Here is a 17,978-nt window from a genome sequence, read left to right as displayed (position 1 = left end):
ATATTCATTTAAGTATGCCTTCCACCGCGTCTCCGCGCCGCCGTTTCACGTTGCCGCGCTGCTGGGATGCGACGCCTCGCGTTTGCCTCGATTCACTAATTAATTTTGATAAAAATAGAGCTCAAATCAGAATGAAGAAATTCATGGTTGACCTTTGAGGTATGGACAAGATATAGTATTTTTTTCAAATCTTAATATTATTAACATTGATAATAAATTGGAAATAAGTAAAACAAGTGTAACTCCGGTTCTAATAAAGATGAAGAGGTTTTTTTTTTTTTTTTAATTTTTCGTCTCAAAAACAGAAATAACAATATTAAAAAATGTTTTTCGTAATTCAATAATTTCAGCAATAATCCTATTTGTTAAGTAAGAAAAATTTTCTTTTTTCAATCGCATTAGTAATCTCCATATCTGTAAGTACTACGAGAAATTTTTTTTGACGCTGTAACCCCATTATGTTGGATTCTATTGGTACCCAAAGTTTTTTCGAAAATCGCTATTTGTTGCCATAATGTACGAGATAATCGAATAATTTTTGGAACTGGTTTTTGAAGCACTAATTTCACACGCGACATGTGAGTTTCGAAGGTTTAAATTTATAATTAAGGAAACTGGATTGAAATTAAAAAAAAAAAATGGCTGGTTTTTTACATTTTGCGGCTAAACTAAAAATTATTTTTTAAATCAAAAAAATTTTTTCTTATGCACGAGGTTGAGATCTACTACTTTTATATCAAACATTTTTTCTCACGCTGATGGAAAAAAAATTAAAAATAAAAATTCAATTTTTTTTTTCAACATTTTTGTAAACAATCAGCTGTTAAATTGATATGGCGGAAAAATCAAGGGCTCATTGGTTCAGGTCAAATCTACCTACGAAAAAATCGGCGAAACTGTTCTCGAAAAGAATAGGAGTCAATGCTTACTCGGCTGGATTATATCTGTTGCTGCACCCCTCCCATTTCCACACCAATTATCTTTTGGATCATATTCCTAACTTCATTCTTGCAAGCGATTTCGGCCTTCATTGCTTTCACTGTTTTTATCAGCTAGTCTATTTTTGTGTCAACCACTACCGATGGACTGTTACTTCTTATTCCTCCCGTCGGTCCAGTCGATGCTAAACGATCTCTGCTATCACCTACTAACTGCGTTACTGCCTTCGGACGTTCATCTTCTGCATTAAACGTATCGAATGGACCCTTGCACTGTACTAGCTCACGATTCCTATCCAGTATCTTATGCTCATTCACATACCCTGGGTGGTAAAAAAGTTTCGGATCACTCTTGCATTGTACTACCTGGCTTTTAATTGCTTTTTTGCAAGCAGAGCATCGGTATTCGTCGCAGTCTCCCGTCTTGGTCATATTTGCTGTTGTGACTGGCAGGTTACTGACTTGTACATCGATACATACCAACCAAGCACTATATGACACTCAGGTGAATTATCATAAATCTTTGATTCTAATACTACATATTTTCAAAAATTTAGTTGATATTATTGCAGCCTTGAGCATAGATTCAGTATGTAGAAAAAAGTGTAAACAAACACATTAGGATTAATTCAGTACCCTGATGCCAGAACAACATAATATCAATTATTTTAATGTTTTTTTCGCTTCACATATCATATTTATATCAATGCTGGATGTCGAATTTATACTTGAAAAGTTTTACAATCCAAGGATATCTTTAGTGTGTAACTTATGTCAATTTATTTGGCTGAGGCAATACTACCAAATCTAAGTTACTGTATCATATTTTCTGGTCTCGATATTATACTTTTCTAATATTCTGCAGCATCATGTTTTTTAATTGCAAGCAGTAATAGCTTACGGTTTGATTTATTATCACAGCCATTGAATCAAGTTTACGTGATTGTTGCGTGATAGGCACCATAGCGGAATATGTATTCTGAGATTAAAATTGAAAATGTCGTATTTACAATTGCAGAGAACTTCGTTCTTAAAAAAGGATTACCTAACTTCTACCGTTGCCAATGTATTTGTTATTACGAAAAGCCGTCTATGCATTAACTGCAGAAAAAGATGAGTTTCTTAATGCTGAGTAGTTGACACTCGAAATTACTTTTCTACCGTGCCTATAATCTGATGTTAGTCACCAAATTCATTCAATTTTAGTTTATCAAGTAACAACTAATCGTTTTCAAATGAATAGACTTTTTATCAATATAATATATTTCTATGAGTGAAATTTCAAAAATATTTCGAAAGTAGGTAGATGTAAAATTGCTCACCCAGCACTTTTTTCAACTCACAATCAGTACAATAGCTCATTGATCTAAGAATTAAAGCTGAAATACCAAAATGTTTTAAAAAATTGTCTCAACTGTGAAAAATCGTCACTTGAACAGACGTCATTCCTCAAGTCTTACTTAGAATTAAATTATTACATAAAGCTAGTATCGATCATCTCGTACTGCCTATTTTGTCTTGATTCTCATTTACTAAATCTCCATCACGTGTGCATTTGTGCGCTAGCTTCTGATGCCAGCTGCTCTCCGATTACAGACACACTTGATTGACGTCTTTCGGTATTTGTTATTGCATCTGAAACGGTAATAAAAAACAATTTTTCTTAAGCATATACTGGACACACAAACATGCGAGTACAAACTACAAGTATTTCGCAAATAGAATTGATGGATGTTGGCGAGCCAAAAATCCATACTTTTTACTAATTTCATTACAAGATAGTTAAACATTGAGTATTCATCGAATTACCATATTCGAAACAATATTCATAGGTTAATTAAACAAGAGCTTAAATATTGATGCTTCATTTCAAATCGCTTCAAAATGGTTAAAAATCTATTAGATCCGTTTTATTTCACTCCATAATGACTAATTTTATTCTCAAGATTATTTTCTACAATTTTATTAAGAACTTTTCTTATTCATGCTTGTACGGTTACAAGTATTTATATTTACAACAGTGCACCGATATTGATTGAGCTCAACGAATGGTTATATTCGATTAGCTATTAAAAAAAATGTATTGTTGTGAATTTGTATAAAATCGTCTTCTGAATAAAATGGCCATCGTAAAATAAGATTGAGTGAATCCAGTCGATTTTTTATTGTTACGAAAACATTTGGCGTGCAGCATCGATATATAAGTTTTTGTTTATTATTTCAGTATTTTGCATTTTTGTATTGTTGAAGAAATCATCGTAGCTTATGAATATATTAATTTTATAAATCTTAAATGTACGATTAATTCGTAGGAATATTAATAAAAAGTAATGATTTTCTGGCTCAACGACCTACTGATAAATTGATCAGGATTAGATTACTGCAAGTGATTTGTTTGGACTCAAATCGATGTAAGGATAAATTGGAAAGATATTATCTAGTATCTTTTTAACTACCTGAACACTCCAAATCACATTGCATATTCTTGTGCTGGTCGTCAAAGTGATGCATATTGAGTTGGTGAAGTGACGGTCCAAACATCCAATACCCGAAACCTCCTCCAAGGATTAATGCGATACTGAGATAACCGTTATAAGACATCACAGCCAGCATAAGCAGATACCCCAGAGTTGTGTGTGCAGACCAATGAAATACTTCTAAAAACCATCTCGGCCAGCTGCCACTGTAAAGGAATAGTTAATGTGCTACATATCTTCAATTTCTTGTCATTGTGCGTTCTTTATAGGGTAACGTGGCTGCAAAAGATATTGGATCATTTCATTGTACTTCTTTCGATTTTAGGATATGTGTAATAGAATCGAATAAAACTGTAATTATACAAATATTAGAGAAACAAGAATTTTTTTAAGTTACTCAGAGGATTTAGTTTAAAAAAATCAATCGCTCAAAGATTGTGAGTTTTCAAAGAAACTACTTGACTAAATTTGGTATTTGGTCTGAAAATAAGGGTCTTAAATTACGATTTGCCACAAGTTTTCAAACTTCATTACCACCTTTGGTCACAAGGTCGAGTATAAAATTAATCAGCGCTTTACAACTTTTCTTTGGATTTTCAAACTTTAATGTATCATGTTTTGTTAGTGGAATATATGATCAAATGGTCAAAAATACTGAAACTTCATACGGAGTTGAAACTTTCTTGTAGTATTTATCACAGACGCGTTCCTAAGAATAATGTCTTGGAATAAGCTTTCTACTCTGGGTGTTTAAGAGCTCAAGATAACACTGGAGATTTTTTCTAAAAAAAATGAAAACAGCAATAACAATATTTTCAAGTGACACAATCATCTTGATGGTCCTGATCCTTACAGTTAGAAGTTTACCAATTTGTGGAGGCAGCATGGGTGAAGGATGCGGAAGAAAATCTTGACAACAGGGAGGAGTTTTCATTGAAATGAGGCTGATTGTCTGACATCGAAGCAACGGTGCCGAGTCTCAGTTTAACTTGCAGTACTTTCATGCCCTCAAAGAGAATGGCCAGGCTTGTCAATCCTATGCAAGTCATGACCAAAGCCCAAGTTGAACTTACGATGTAACTTGGAAAAAGAAACGACCCTAAGTCCGTTCCGAACCAAAAACACATATGCATCGGAAAGCCTGGCACAAAGGAGAACAGCTGTAGTCAAATAATTAATGTTTATAGTGATGGAAATGCGGGCAGATAACTTTTGTAATAGACCTTTGGTAGAATATAAATTGTATGTCCAGGTTATACTTACCGTTGTATTTCTTTTCTCTCTTGTTCTTCAGATCCCGCTGTCGAAATTGTTCAACATTCGAACTGTGCATCAAGACTGATAAGCACTTGTGTTTACACACTCATGTGCTGGCATGATGTTAATCATTGATATTATTAGTCTACGTTGATCACCTAGCCTTACCCAAAGGCAGGCTTTGCTCTCTTTGCATGTGTAGACTTGGACTTGGAGTTTAGTTTGGACACTTGGTATTGCAAGCGGCTGACTAGTGATAATAAGTCATCATTCATGCAACATGTAATGTGATGGTGAAGTTTTCACAGCTGAACAAGCTTGAAAATACGTTTGTTCAACAATTCATGTGCTACAATTGTCATAGAATAGGTGTTTTAGCATTAACAATTTTGATTCTTGCATGACAATTGCAATATATGCATAGAAAGACTTGACTTGAGTCAAAGCTAGAAATACTAGAATAATAATGATCATGATTGTAGGTTTTCGCATTGAACGGAGCAATGAAATAGAATTTGGTTTTATCATTCGACGATTTAAATGCGTAGAATAGTGCATTCCATGCCAATTCGACATGGATCTGACCACTCCGTGGTCTGACCCTTGACCTCTGGACCAACGGGGTGACAATGGTGACACCGCCGATCTCTAGATAATGGACTAATCATAATATCACTGGATAGTGGACGGATACCATTCCTACGTCTTACAGCGTGGAACCAGAGACTAGTAGAGAGCATGATGTAAGGAACCAAGGTGAAACCATGCGCATACGCTCTAGTTGAACCAATCAGAAAATATATCCAAGGTGACGTCATGTAGGCTTGATATTTTGTCCTTTGGTGTTTATGTTATTATTGTTGCAGCTTTGGACTGCGCAAACTGGCATTTTCAGGAAACAGAATATACGGAAATAATTAAGTAATCTCAAGTAACCTAATTACGTGATATTACGTGATTTCTGTGACGTCATCTTGGATATGCGCAGACTGAGCGAAAATCGGTTTTTAGTTCTGGCACACCTTGTATATTTACATCATGGTAGAGAGATTGCCAATGCAGGTGCTCGAGGGGGTCTCCGCTGGCCGAGGTAGTGGGGGTAGTTCGCGTGCACATTGGCTTGGCCGATACGTCAGATTCTGGAAGAACACAGACTCGATTGTATTTTGCTGATGATGAATGAGTCTGTAACTGAACATTTAATTTTAATAAGCATATATTTTTATCACGGTCTCATCAATTGGGCCTGTTGCGGAAAAGTATGCTCGTCAATAGCTGCATGACTGCGTCAGAGACTATTCTTTCATTCCAGCACGTATACGCATCAACAATTTCTTCGAATGATATTATATCTAATTGAACTGAATCTACGTAAAAAGTAATTAATTGGCTGTTAAGCCTTCAGTAGATGAACATGCACTGGACCGCCATATTTATTGTATATAGTCCGTAGCAGCGGGCGTTGCACTCGTGGCTGGTGATCTAACGATACTCGGATCGAGGCGACATCTTTTTTTTTTTTTTTTGATGAGCATACTTTTCCGCAACAGGCCCAATTGAGGAGTCCGTGATATAAATACATGCTTATCACAATTAAATGTTCGGTTACAGACTCATTCATCATCAGCAAAATACAATCGAGTCTGTGAATAAACGTGAACTCTCGCATTTGTTGATTTCTCCAACGAACGCGGAAGGCGCGGTTTCCAAACAAAAAGGTGCACCCGATAGATACGCTCGAGGCACGCGCACGCCGCCGCTCAGTCAGCTCTGCAGTCACTCTGCATTACCCAGGTAGCTGATGTACACGCAGGTGCAGCAGCGATCTTCCAAAATCTGACGTATCGGCCAAGCCAATATGCACGCGAACTACCCCCACCACGTCCAAATCCCCCTGCAGCTTGGTTCACCCACTGATATATATATACACTGGATTGGATTTAAGCGTGGTGCCGTCACGCCAATTGAACGGTAGCCATTTTGTACAGATTCTTGTCACTTCAGATATATATAAATATATACGTGATATATGCATGTGTATATAATCGATTGTGTTGGAAAATTACAGTAACAATTATTGAGGTAACAATGAGTACCTGCGTTTTTTGCAAAACAAAGCAATCAAAATATTGTGGGCGATCGTTTCACAAGTGAGTATACAACGCTGAAGCGTTCTGCAAATGATAACTTGCAGAGGTTATGTCAGCATACGAAGTATTTACTAATTATATTTAACGAGTATCATAACGTACGAATCGTGTCAGTAAAAATTCACAATATTTGAATTATGAACCGATCTTATTATAATTGAAATTGAAAACTCGGGTATTATTGACTCAGGGATTAAATTATAATTCGATGTGTAGATTTCCCGTGAAAGATGTGTTCCGCCTTGCCGTACCGAGCGAATCAGTGATCAACATTGCTTCTGTTGCTGAAAAAATGTTCAGGCATGCTGTAAATTGCAATCAAGGTCTCCCTCCAGTAGAGCCTCAGTTTCCAGGTATTTTGTGTTTGCAGATTTTAAAAAGTCTTTTACAGAATCCGTTGGAAAATTTAATATTCAGTGAGCTAGATGCTCACATTTTCGACGATGCGCCAGATGAGCTTTCTAATCACGTATATCAACTCACAAAATCTGTCATCAAAGAGTATATCGAATTACGAATGTTTGCTTTAACCAAGATTGCTACTTTGCGACAAACAGGATTGAATATACGGCATTACACAAATCGGCAACTCGTATGGGCCAATCAGTAACCATTTATATCCCCTGACGAGATCCAATATGTCACCTACACATTTGTACCTGATTTGCATGCTCAGATATGTATATCTTTTTTATTTTCTTTTGATTGTGCTTGTAACTTTTTCTTCGTGTGAATGGATTGTGGATTGATACTACTAATTATATTACGGTTGTGGTTTATCGCACGCTACTCTATAAAAATCCCTTAACATTTGCAAGGAATGTTTTATTCTCCATATTTTTGAATAAAGTTTTTACCCACCCAATTCGATATAATTTAATTCAAAACTTTTTTTTACATGTCTTAAGCTCCACTTTGATGCCAATGGATGGTAAATGAATTCCCTAACGGTTGAATTAGTGTTATACAAATTTTTGAATAATCCGTATGGAATTCAGCCCACCATCGGATAAAGGATAATGGACGGAAACTTCTTAGAATTGAGGACTTCTTTTGAACATAAAGAAAAATCACGCTTAAATACAAGTTTTTCGTCATATTATTTAATGATCTTTTACATCATATAATTGTAAATAATAATATACTTTCGAAAAAATGATTTGTTCTCCATTTAATGTATCAAACATTATTTTACTCGTCAAAAACTTTTTTGTGTGACGAATATATCGTTAGATTTAAATAGCATATTTTACGCAGTTCAAATCTAGCGCGCATTCTGTGACAACTTTCTGTACAAGATGGCGGAAATTCAAGTGTTCAATTGGACACGCGAGCTTACACGTAGAGTATACGGTAATATCCAATCCAGTGTATATATATATCAGTGGGTTCACCCGACGTACAGAGATTACATACAGGCCTGGCAACGAAGCCAATTTTCTACAGAGCGGCGTGGTTCTCTTGCTGTCCGTGGTTTTTAGTGTTTGAAATAGCCATGTCGCGGCGCTGCTATCTAGGGATGAACGTGGGACAGGGATGATAGGGATGAAAATGTATTATTATGTTGGCGTTGCATTGTGCACGCGTTGATTATCCACCCCTCGATCACAACGCTAACCTGGCGGCCACAAAGTGAGATAAATAACCGGCCGTGAAATGAACCACCCCCACTACCTTCGTTGCCAGACCTGTATGTAAGACCGTGGCAGCGCTGGTTTCGGTTCTTGGATTGGAATTTTGAATGCACTAGACATGCGCAAAAAATTTTATTGTATCAGCTTGTTCAATAATTTACGTGAATGAGATACAGCCTTTTCCCATCGACTTAAGCGTTCCTCCTACGGGATAGATGTCAAAAGAAAGCGTTATAAGATTCCAAACAATCCTGTGAGCTAGTCGTACAGTTACGGATTCTCGTGCTAAACATTGTTGAGGTTAATTGAGACATTAGTTCAAATTACATTACTTACCGTACATGGTCAAAAAACACTAACTTGTTTTCTGCTGTGAATTTTATTTCTTAAACGTTTTTTAACGTATCCTGTTCAACACCCGTGTGTAGAACAATGTGTACTCATTTGTTCAGAAAGTAATATTAAAAGTTTTGCGCGCGTGTATCGCGATTAAATTTCCAATGCAACAGAAGATATCAGCGCTGCAAGTGGCGCTATCTACTACAATCTGCCGACCAGAAGGTGTCCCACCTTTGCCATCGCAAAATACAGAGTTATGTCTTCTCATGGTCTTCTCCCGTCTTCCTGCCTGACTTTTGCGATGATAGCCAATCATGGCCAATAGTGTCAGCTTTGGCAAAGTACAGAATTTAGTTGTCATTTGCACTGTTCACATCTGAACGCAAACAACATTTAATAAGTAAATAACCGCGGAGGGCCATGACAGTTTAACGAACAACATCTCGTCATTCGCCACCGTTATCGTCATCCGTTGGACAAGGGATGGAAAAGATGTGAACTGTACGTTTTTTTCATCGGTTGCAAAACCTTCGATTATGTGTAATGTCTTCTCAAATATTGGTATCTCTCTGTGTGATTCGCATAGAAATTGAAGATCAAGATTCACAAAAAAGTCCTGGTGAGTTGGCAATAATAGTTATCCCATATTTAAGTGATAGTTATCCTTAATGTTAGGTTAGGTTCAACAAAACATTCAATCTTCATTTCACATCACTCCCATTCGTCTCACTTATTGAAAATTAAACAAACTATATTATCTTCTATAATTCACGATATCTGAGCTCTAACCACTTCTTTAGTCCAGATTATTTTCCAGACCTACTTCTCTATCTATGAATATCGATTCTGGGTTCATATAAAAATCTCTAACGTCTCTTTATATTAAGGTGCAATGGCTGCTAGAAAAATGCGAGGCTGCCGAGAGCCCAAGGATGTAAAGGTTGAGAGCTATGCGAGCATTGTCGAAGGTCCGAGTCCACTTCTCTCGTCTCGTGGGCCAGGAAAATCCATCTCATCATCCAGAGCAAATTCTGAAGAAGCTCACAATTCTGCCACTCCTGTTTCTGGGCCTGCCGAAGGTGATGGAGCAGTGGCACGAACATCCCCCGATCAAATAAATTTCATTTCTGGAAATCCTTTTGTCGAAGTCACGAAGGGAATTCTACACCTGTTCAAAGAGGAGTAAGAACTCAGATTATGCCCTTAGCATTTTAAAACTCCCCTGATTTTATGTAAGTCAATAGAATTGTACAATTGTTTTAATGAGAATCTACTCTCATATATCTTCGTTCATATGAATCCCTATATTCGTAGTTCGTTCCCTCTCATCACACATTGTAATAATTCGATGTTTAATATTTCAACGTCTAGCTTGTAGCTCTATAAACTACTAGTTAGTTACTAGTAAGTTAAACTACTTATTTACACGAATTCTATAATTTCAATTTAAAGAAACTGTATCTACGGTATTCATTAAATCATTTGCTTTTAATGATCATTTTCCAGTAATTCACAAACATAGAGAACAATTGATATATTGCCATTTCGAGGAATTTTGTTCAAAGTTTTGGGATATTTGTAAAGCTAGTCCGTTTGTGAAACAAAATATTTGTCCATTGTTTAAACTGTGACTTTAGACCTTTTCGGCATCCAGCTCCTGAAACTAAGCAGTTGAAGCATCCTGCTGACAACAATTTTAAATTTTTCAGCGAGTTGACTGAAATGCATCAGGCAGCAGAACGAAGTCACACCATTTGTATTTTGTCTGTACCAGCAACAATGACGTGCCATGATCTGCTTACATTTACTGCTGCCTGTCACCAGGACATTCAACACTTTAGGATTATCAGAGATGGTAGTCCCAATCAATACATGGCTTTGCTGACATTCCGATCAGCTGTTAGTATTTTGCATTTGATAGAACTTTATTTTGTCCACATTATAACAAATTTTTCGTCTTTATTAGACTACTAGTTTCAAGTGAAAAAATATTAGTACAAAATACTCTGACATATTAACATTTTAAAAGGTGCTATATCAATATTAAAGCGTAAATAGTACGGCGTAACTTAGTTAAAGCGTAACTCAGGGTCTAGATAAATGCTAGAACATCTACTTACTTATAAAGTAATTCTCAATAGGTCAAACAATTTGCAGAAATAGTACAATTTCTTCACTTATAGCAATTAAAAGAGAAACATGAGTCTTATAAAGATGTTTAAAATTGATTGCGTAGAATTTAAAAAAAATGATTCTCATTAAAACGAATAATTTCTTCAATGTTTTAACCTTGAACAAATTTTGCATTTTTCAAGATCTATGTGTTATAAGTTTTTCTTTGATTCAAAGGTTTTATCAAGACATTATATCGTGCCCAAATATCATTAATTATTTCAGGTGGCAGCAAGTGAGTTTTACGAGACATTTAACGGAGCTCCATATAATTCTTTAGAACCTGAAATTGTCTGTCACATGGTGTTCGTCTCCCGGGTTGAAGTAGGAGATGGCGGTTTGCCACTCGCAGGTCATACAGAGCTACCATCTTGTCCGGTCTGCCTGGAAAGAATGGATGAAAGCGTGGATGGAATTTTGACCATATTATGCAACCACGCTTTTCACTCCAGCTGCTTGGTCAAATGGGGTGATACCTCGTGTCCAGTCTGTCGCTACGCACAGACTCCGGAACCCTTAGCTGACAGTCACTGTATGGAATGTGGTGCGTAAGAAATGGTTTCCAAGAATTTCACGTAGAAGTTAATTATTAAAGATGTGTGAAAAGTAAACTCAAGTCAAAGATGTGTCGAATCAAAAGTTTAAAAAGCATTTCATCTGGCTTATCTTGATGGGACAGCCTACCAACTTCCTACTCGAACGCGTTTTGAGCTCACAAAATATTAGTTATTATACACGGACCCTAATACTCTGTTACAAAGATGGCAAAATCATAAAATTGCCACAACAACAGAGAAAGACTTCAGAATTATGACAAGTGGCACAGAATAGGTCTAATAATAATAGAATGCATACTGGATTAATGGAAAGTCAAAGGTGCTTTTTGCACCAACTATTTAAAGGCAGATGTGCAAACAATATTGAGGAAATGCAAATTGTCATATGCCAGCATACCTAAGGGGGAACATGGAAATAGACCACCAAAAAAATGAGAAATATTTGGATTTCGGGAATTTTTATCTCCAAAACTGTTTTAAATCGATTTTCGATTAAATTAAATTAAAATTAAATCGTTTATTTTTTCCCGATTAATCTAGTATAATCGATTATTTGTCAAAAAAAAGATTAATCGACCAACTCGATTATTTTTCCTCACAATCGGTTATTGTATTTTACTTCCATGAACAATGGAATACAATATTATTTTATGTGATTAAAGTATCAATTATTATCATTGTCTTACTTACTAAGTATCTATCTGATATAATAAATGGAAGATAAATGAAAATTTTCAGCTAAAATTGAAAAGTATTTTGAATGAAATTATAAATTATCAAAAAACTTTTCTACTATTAAGACTACATACTGAAATTTACAAAATTTCGGTTTGAAATGCAACGTTTTAAAAAAAACGAAATAATTGATTAATCTATTAATTTTTACCGATTCAGTCGAGTCGTATTCGATTATTTTTTTGAACTCAATTAATCGATGCATTTTTTTTAGCATAGTGGCCATTACTAGTATACATATGCACATTTACCATTTTTTTCATGGGGATTAAATCTTTCGAAGCGTTGTTGTTCTGGCTGGTGTAAAACGTGTTCCTCGCAGACATGGTTTGTGGTTCCCAGAATATCTGTAAAATGGCTAGAGCCATGAGATTCACATTTTCACAAAATGTTTTTAGACAGTTTTTTCTCGTGGTGTCAGAGCCTTTTTTTAGACATTTTTTTCAAGTTCATGTACGTTTTTTGTCCAAAATTTTCGACCTTCCTCAATCAATTAAGAGAAAACTAGTTCAATAAAAAAAAAATCCCGTCATGTGAACGAGGATAACTAACCAAAAACATTTCATGGAAATATTTAGCAAATTGGATGTGTCGTTTTCAAAATATTTTGTAAACCACAAATTGTACACAAAGCACACCTTTAACTCCGGTCATGAATAACAATGTTTCGTTAGAATGAATCATCATCAAAAAAATTTCTACACATGCCTGAATGTATACATAAAAAAATACTATTCTGATCGAATTACAAAATTGTTCCAGTATAAGCCAACTCCTAATTCTGCGACAGTATTTCAAGGTGTATAAGACGAGGATGAGTTTGGTAGGTGCTGTGAACAACAAAAAAATACCTCTGCTTATATTCGGAACAATACGGTAATAGTTTTTGAAATAAAAATTCCCAACATTCACCTATTTTACTTGCTGTCTAAGTATGTGTTCCCCCCTTAGTGATTTATAACTGAGGGGGTTGAATTCAATCCCCCCACTAATCCCTTGGCATCAACTAGGTTACTAAAACTATTAAACAAGCGAAATAAATCCTGGTAATCCCTAAAGGACTTCAGTGGGCAAACATTGAATGCCCTTGCGTCTTTCTGATAGTTACGGTCAAAATGCCATATGTGAGGCCTAAATCTAAATGCCAGATATCGTATATCTCAGTGCTGAATAGCTGCAATCTACTTAAACGGCAATTTCTGATTAGGTGACCAAATTACTGAAGCACAAATTAGTTTGGACCTACCCAGCATATGATATAAAATGCATAGCGATTCAAGGAGCTTGTTTGTACAATAATTTTGGATAGGATGGGTTTGTGTAGTATCAGTGCATACTTCATGAAATGAACTAATTCATTAGAATCAGGCAAGCAGTATAGATTTTTCAATGAAAAAATTGTAGAATAACGTTATTTCTCTAATATTGGTAATATAATGAGATGCTTACAGTTCAAATACAATGTTTTTAAATTTTTTCCTGTGCCACAGAGATGTTTTTAGTTCAAACCTTTGTATTATCACGTCGACTACAGATATTTCCTGCACAAATTTATCAAAGGGTATTAGCCTGTACGTTTTTTAGGTGCGTGCAGTGATGCTCTTTGGATTTGCCTGATATGCGGCCACGTTGGCTGTTCTCGATATCACCAAGGACATGCTTTCGAACATTACCGAGATACGCACCATTGTTATGCAATGCAGTTGGGAAACAATCGCGTCTGGGACTACGTAGGAGATAATTTTGTCCACCGATTGCTGCAGGATAAAGATGGTAAAATGGTTGAAGGCAGTCGTGAAGGAGCCAAAAGTGAAGGAGCTGCCGTAGATGAGAAAGTTGACTCTGTTCAACTAGAATTCACGTATTTACTCACATCCCAGTTGGAAAGCCAGCGACAGTTCTTTGAGGAAAAACTCGGCCGACTGGAGCAACGCACAGTGAGCGAGAATTCAGAACTGCGCGAGAAGCTGGGTCAAATGTCTGACGAGAATGTCAAGTTCAAGGTAAAAGACAGGAATTTTCGCGTTATTTGTATAGGTTATCATTGCAATATTTTTGCTAAATTACTTCGTATTACTTGGCATTGCATTCCAGGAACAACTGAGTCTCGCAATCAAAGAAAAGCAATCATTGGAAAAACGTCTGCACCATTCGAGTACGAAGTTAACTCAGGCACTTTCTGAGCTGTCGGAAGAAAAGCAACTGAGCAAAGCACTTCAAACAAATCTTTCCTCGTGGCAAACCAAGCATAAGCAGTTACAATTGGAGTTTAACCAATACAAAGGAGCTCAGGAATTAGAAATGACTGATTTACGAGAGCAGCTTAGAGATGTGATGTTCTTCTTTGAAGCTCAGAAACAGATTGAAAACTCCGCTGACAAAGAGGAAATTGCCAGTGGACGTATAATCATTGGTCAAACTTCGAGTGCTCCAACCCCAGCCGCTAACACTCGAACCACGCGAAGACAACAGAAGAAACATTAATGTGGTCTTTACTGTGGCCAGTGGGATACCGATGACAAATTAAACTCCTAGGATAAACAAATGTTTCAATTATTGCGTTTTGAACGTAAAAATATCACAATTAACGAATCACACTGTAACGGTAAAATAATAACAAACATTAAATGGAAAAAACATTATCAGGAAATGAAATAGGAAAAAGCACGGTGTAAGAATAATAGGTGGTCCGATTGCCCTATCCCCACAATGCTAAGGTTTGTGATTATTTTAGCATAATTCGTTGCACGCCCACCAGACGGCTACGGAGCTGTAAGACCATTGTAAACACTAATGGCGGAACGCAGTGTTCGAAACAAATCAATAACATAATATCTATAAAGTATAAAAAGAAACATTATTTAAATATGAGCAGGAGTTGTGTTTGTCACTGATGGTCACAAGACGAATGTGCGGAAAATATATCTTTTCACCGTCCCAAAACAATTGATCTATACAGTAAATGGAGAGATACAATTGCTCTTACTGGGATAGTTTTAGAAAAGAATCAATACGTTTGCCAAAAAAATTTCAACTCTGATCAAATACTGCTGTAAGCACATAGAATCTGAGAATCGCTTTGTATACGAATCTACTGTGTCTGATATGATACAGAACTACAGCTTTTCATTTCCTTGCGAACAACACAATGATGAAATTGTATCATACATCATGCACTACTATATGACTATGAGAATGCGACAATGGGCGAAAATTTATTCTCAGGATGTACTGAAGCAGAGCTGTGAGGAGAGAAAATTATCTAGGTTGATGAAAACTTAACGTTTAGCAGCTTGAAATTCATAGTGTTGTTGCAATAGGATACTTGGAAAAAGCAGTTTTTTTTACCCGAATATTGTTAAAATTGCAAAATAAGCGAAACACAATGTTTTAACCAACCTCGAAAATTACGTAGTGTGGTTTACTGTTTTTGAAAGGTTCGACTCCTCAAAATTGAAACTTTTTTTGATTATTCTGTTGCGTCAATGTGATGAACCTCAACCTCATAGGTTTATTATGACTTCTATTTATTTTATATTGCTTTATATGTTTCATGTATTTCATAATTTGATATTATATTCGTATTTTATGTTTTAGACTGCAACTTCTCATATTTTTGTAAATATGACACGCTCATCTCATGATTAACCTTAAATTACCCTCCTCTCTTTCGAACACTGCATGCCGCCATTATTGTTTACACTGGTCTTACAGACCCGTAGCCGTCTGGTAGAGAAGTATGGAATTGCGCAAAAATAATCACAGCCTCCGAGCCGCAGCCGAACCACCTATTATTCTTAAACCGTGGGAAGAAGCAATGCCAATAGTCAAGAGATGGAATAATACGAGTGACATAGTACTATGCATAATAAATCGTACAAAATAAGTATAAAGTATTTGATATATAGACATCAACATTATTTTCTTATATTCAACACTACGCAGTTTTATTTTTAAATTCTAATTACCCAGCTTGTATAGACTGTACCCCCTATAAATAAATTATTTGTTTTTTAAAGTAGTTTGCATCGTTGATTTATTTTAGTTGATTTTCTTTTTCATTTATAAAATACCGATAATGTAATGGGGATATACATAAATAATAGGAATAAGTCAATAAGAAATTTAAACATAACACTTGAATTTTCTAGTCGCTATTATAACGTTTTTGCAAAAGAAAAGGTCAGATAGAGACATTGAATTATTGAATATCTCGTCATTTTGCTTTGATCGAGCCAATAACGATAAGTTTTTTACTTAACCGTTGCTGCCAATCCATTCTACCGAGGAATCATTCTGCGCACCATTGTAATTCAAGCATTATTATTGACCAGCATTGTTTTTCAAACTTTATACCATTTAATTTGGTATCTTATTTTGAAGCTTACTTTTACTCTCTTTGGCATTAAATTCAGATAAATAGTTTTTCAAGTCCTCAATTAGATTGTAGGGTTGAATTTCGCTAGGCAAACTGAATTAATCTAAATCTAGAATTGTTAAATAACTTCAGTTAAAAATGTCTTTAAATTTAATTTTAGTTGACGGTGTCATCTGGCTAGCTAGTTGCACGATAACTTAAAACCAAATTTAATTTTACATTGTTTATAGGGTCCTACGCTAAGACTGAAAGCTTGTGAATCTCCATTTACCTCAATTATTTCTGCATTTCATAATAGCATTGTCTGGAGCAAAAAAAATCTCATTTTGAGATTGGAAAATTATTTGGAAAAAAATCTTCATGAACTTCATTAAAAATTAGATATTCAGTTATTTTGATGGAACAAGGGACACAATCTTGAATCCAATCAGTCAATGACATTACTCTAAAACATGATTGTCCTTGAAGCTAATTGTGACGTTAAGGCGCATTTTGAGAAAGTTGATTTTCAACTTGTGTCACAGGATGTGATCTACGTTCCTGAGTTCTACGCTTCTGATTAGATTTTCTTTGTTTCGAACCGCACTAACATGAAATACAGAAATCATTTTAATAAATCTAATATTACTTGAATTTTCAATTTGAGTATTAGGTTCCTTTCATTTATTTAATCGATCATCATTGAAAATTTGTGAAATGAACTCTGATAATCATTGAAAAATTTTTAATAGTAGTAGCAATAACTTATTGATCGGAAAAAATACATTGACTGTCAACTATTTGTAAACTTTGTTGAACTATATTCGAGAAAAAAAAGATTCACAGTTCTATTACAGATATTGAGATATTTAAATTTCTTGAACGCTCGGTTTAATGTCTCATTTTCAAAAGTGATAAAATTTAATATTACTGCCTTAAATCACAAGAGAGTGAGTTGCTTAGTTGCTTGAAAGTGGCAATGATCTTTGTACGTGTGATAAATTGAATAGGCAGATAACAGTGAATATTAGAGATGTAATTATTTTGGCTGTATCACCTGTTGATGGAAAAAAATTTCATTGTTATTTCTAATGTACGAAATAATAAAAGTGATCAAATAAAGTGTTCCCACCTACCTGCTGCGTATCTTCCAAGCACCCAACATTTAAACAGATTTCTCATTTCAGTCGAATAAAGCCAATTTTCAAAGAGTATTAGCATCAACTTTCCGAGTCACTACCTCGACTGTTTGAGATTCTAACCTCAAAAGTTCGTACAAACTACACATGTGACTTATAAAGATAGACTGATTGTGAGCGCTTTTATGAGCTGCTTGAACAAACATTGAAAGGACAGAAATAT

General features: G+C 35.4%; 2 protein-coding genes and 1 long non-coding RNA gene across 6 annotated transcripts; 1 reads left to right on the top strand and 2 right to left on the bottom strand.

Annotated features, from left to right (window-relative positions):
• Positions 1–204: 204 nt before the first annotated feature.
• On the bottom strand, positions 205–5,377 carry LOC124176185 (probable low affinity copper uptake protein 2). 2 transcript variants are annotated; one of them, XM_046557121.1, is made up of 4 exons: positions 4,679–5,377; positions 4,283–4,575; positions 3,395–3,621; positions 205–2,573 (listed from the first exon to the last, which is right to left on the bottom strand). In XM_046557121.1, the coding sequence occupies exons 2-4, from the start codon at positions 4,546–4,548 to the stop codon at positions 2,482–2,484; spliced, it is 585 nt and encodes a 194-aa protein (XP_046413077.1). In that variant the 5' UTR covers positions 4,549–4,575; positions 4,679–5,377; the 3' UTR covers positions 205–2,481. The 2 variants fall into 2 exon arrangements, with proteins under 2 accessions (XP_046413077.1, XP_046413076.1); XM_046557120.1 differs by having other exon boundaries at positions 4,283–4,556.
• Positions 5,378–9,072: 3,695 nt separating this feature from the next.
• LOC124176182 (BRCA1-associated protein) lies at positions 9,073–16,280 on the top strand. 2 transcript variants are annotated; one of them, XM_046557110.1, is made up of 7 exons: positions 9,074–9,296; positions 9,382–9,414; positions 9,683–9,977; positions 10,505–10,694; positions 11,193–11,511; positions 13,844–14,262; positions 14,354–16,280. In XM_046557110.1, the coding sequence occupies exons 3-7, from the start codon at positions 9,688–9,690 to the stop codon at positions 14,741–14,743; spliced, it is 1,608 nt and encodes a 535-aa protein (XP_046413066.1). In that variant the 5' UTR covers positions 9,074–9,296; positions 9,382–9,414; positions 9,683–9,687; the 3' UTR covers positions 14,744–16,280. The 2 variants fall into 2 exon arrangements, with proteins under 2 accessions (XP_046413065.1, XP_046413066.1); XM_046557109.1 differs by having other exon boundaries at positions 9,073–9,414.
• On the bottom strand, positions 10,571–14,712 carry LOC124176188. 2 transcript variants are annotated; one of them, XR_006869322.1, is made up of 4 exons: positions 14,574–14,696; positions 13,009–13,089; positions 12,511–12,606; positions 10,571–11,497 (listed from the first exon to the last, which is right to left on the bottom strand). It is a non-coding gene; the product is annotated as an uncharacterized LOC124176188 (long non-coding RNA). The 2 variants fall into 2 exon arrangements; XR_006869321.1 differs by lacking the exons at positions 12,511–12,606; positions 13,009–13,089 and having other exon boundaries at positions 14,574–14,712.
• Positions 16,281–17,978: the final 1,698 nt, after the last annotated feature.

Source organism: Neodiprion fabricii, chromosome 2, assembly GCF_021155785.1.
Source record: "Neodiprion fabricii isolate iyNeoFabr1 chromosome 2, iyNeoFabr1.1, whole genome shotgun sequence".
Lineage (NCBI taxonomy): Eukaryota > Metazoa > Arthropoda > Insecta > Hymenoptera > Diprionidae > Neodiprion > Neodiprion fabricii.
The sequence above is the reverse complement of the archived record's forward strand: the minus strand, read 5'-3'. Positions and strand labels throughout refer to the sequence as shown.

Excerpts from the sequence above, each read along its gene's own strand:
- LOC124176182 (XM_046557109.1), top strand. The coding sequence starts at position 9,339 with ATGTCTTCTCAAATATTGGTATCTCTCTGTGTGATTCGCATAGAAATT. Across the intron at positions 9,978-10,504 it reads CTACACCTGTTCAAAGAGGA|CGAGTTGACTGAAATGCATC; the intron begins GTAAGAACTCAG and ends TAAATTTTTCAG. Across the intron at positions 14,263-14,353 it reads ACGAGAATGTCAAGTTCAAG|GAACAACTGAGTCTCGCAAT; the intron begins GTAAAAGACAGG and ends ATTGCATTCCAG.
- LOC124176185 (XM_046557120.1), bottom strand. The coding sequence starts at position 4,748 with ATGCACAGTTCGAATGTTGAACAATTTCGACAGCGGGATCTGAAGAAC. Across the intron at positions 4,557-4,678 it reads GAGAGAAAAGAAATACAACG|GCTTTCCGATGCATATGTGT; the intron begins GTAAGTATAACC and ends CCTTTGTGCCAG. Across the intron at positions 2,574-3,394 it reads ATGTGATTTGGAGTGTTCAG|ATGCAATAACAAATACCGAA; the intron begins GTAGTTAAAAAG and ends TTACCGTTTCAG.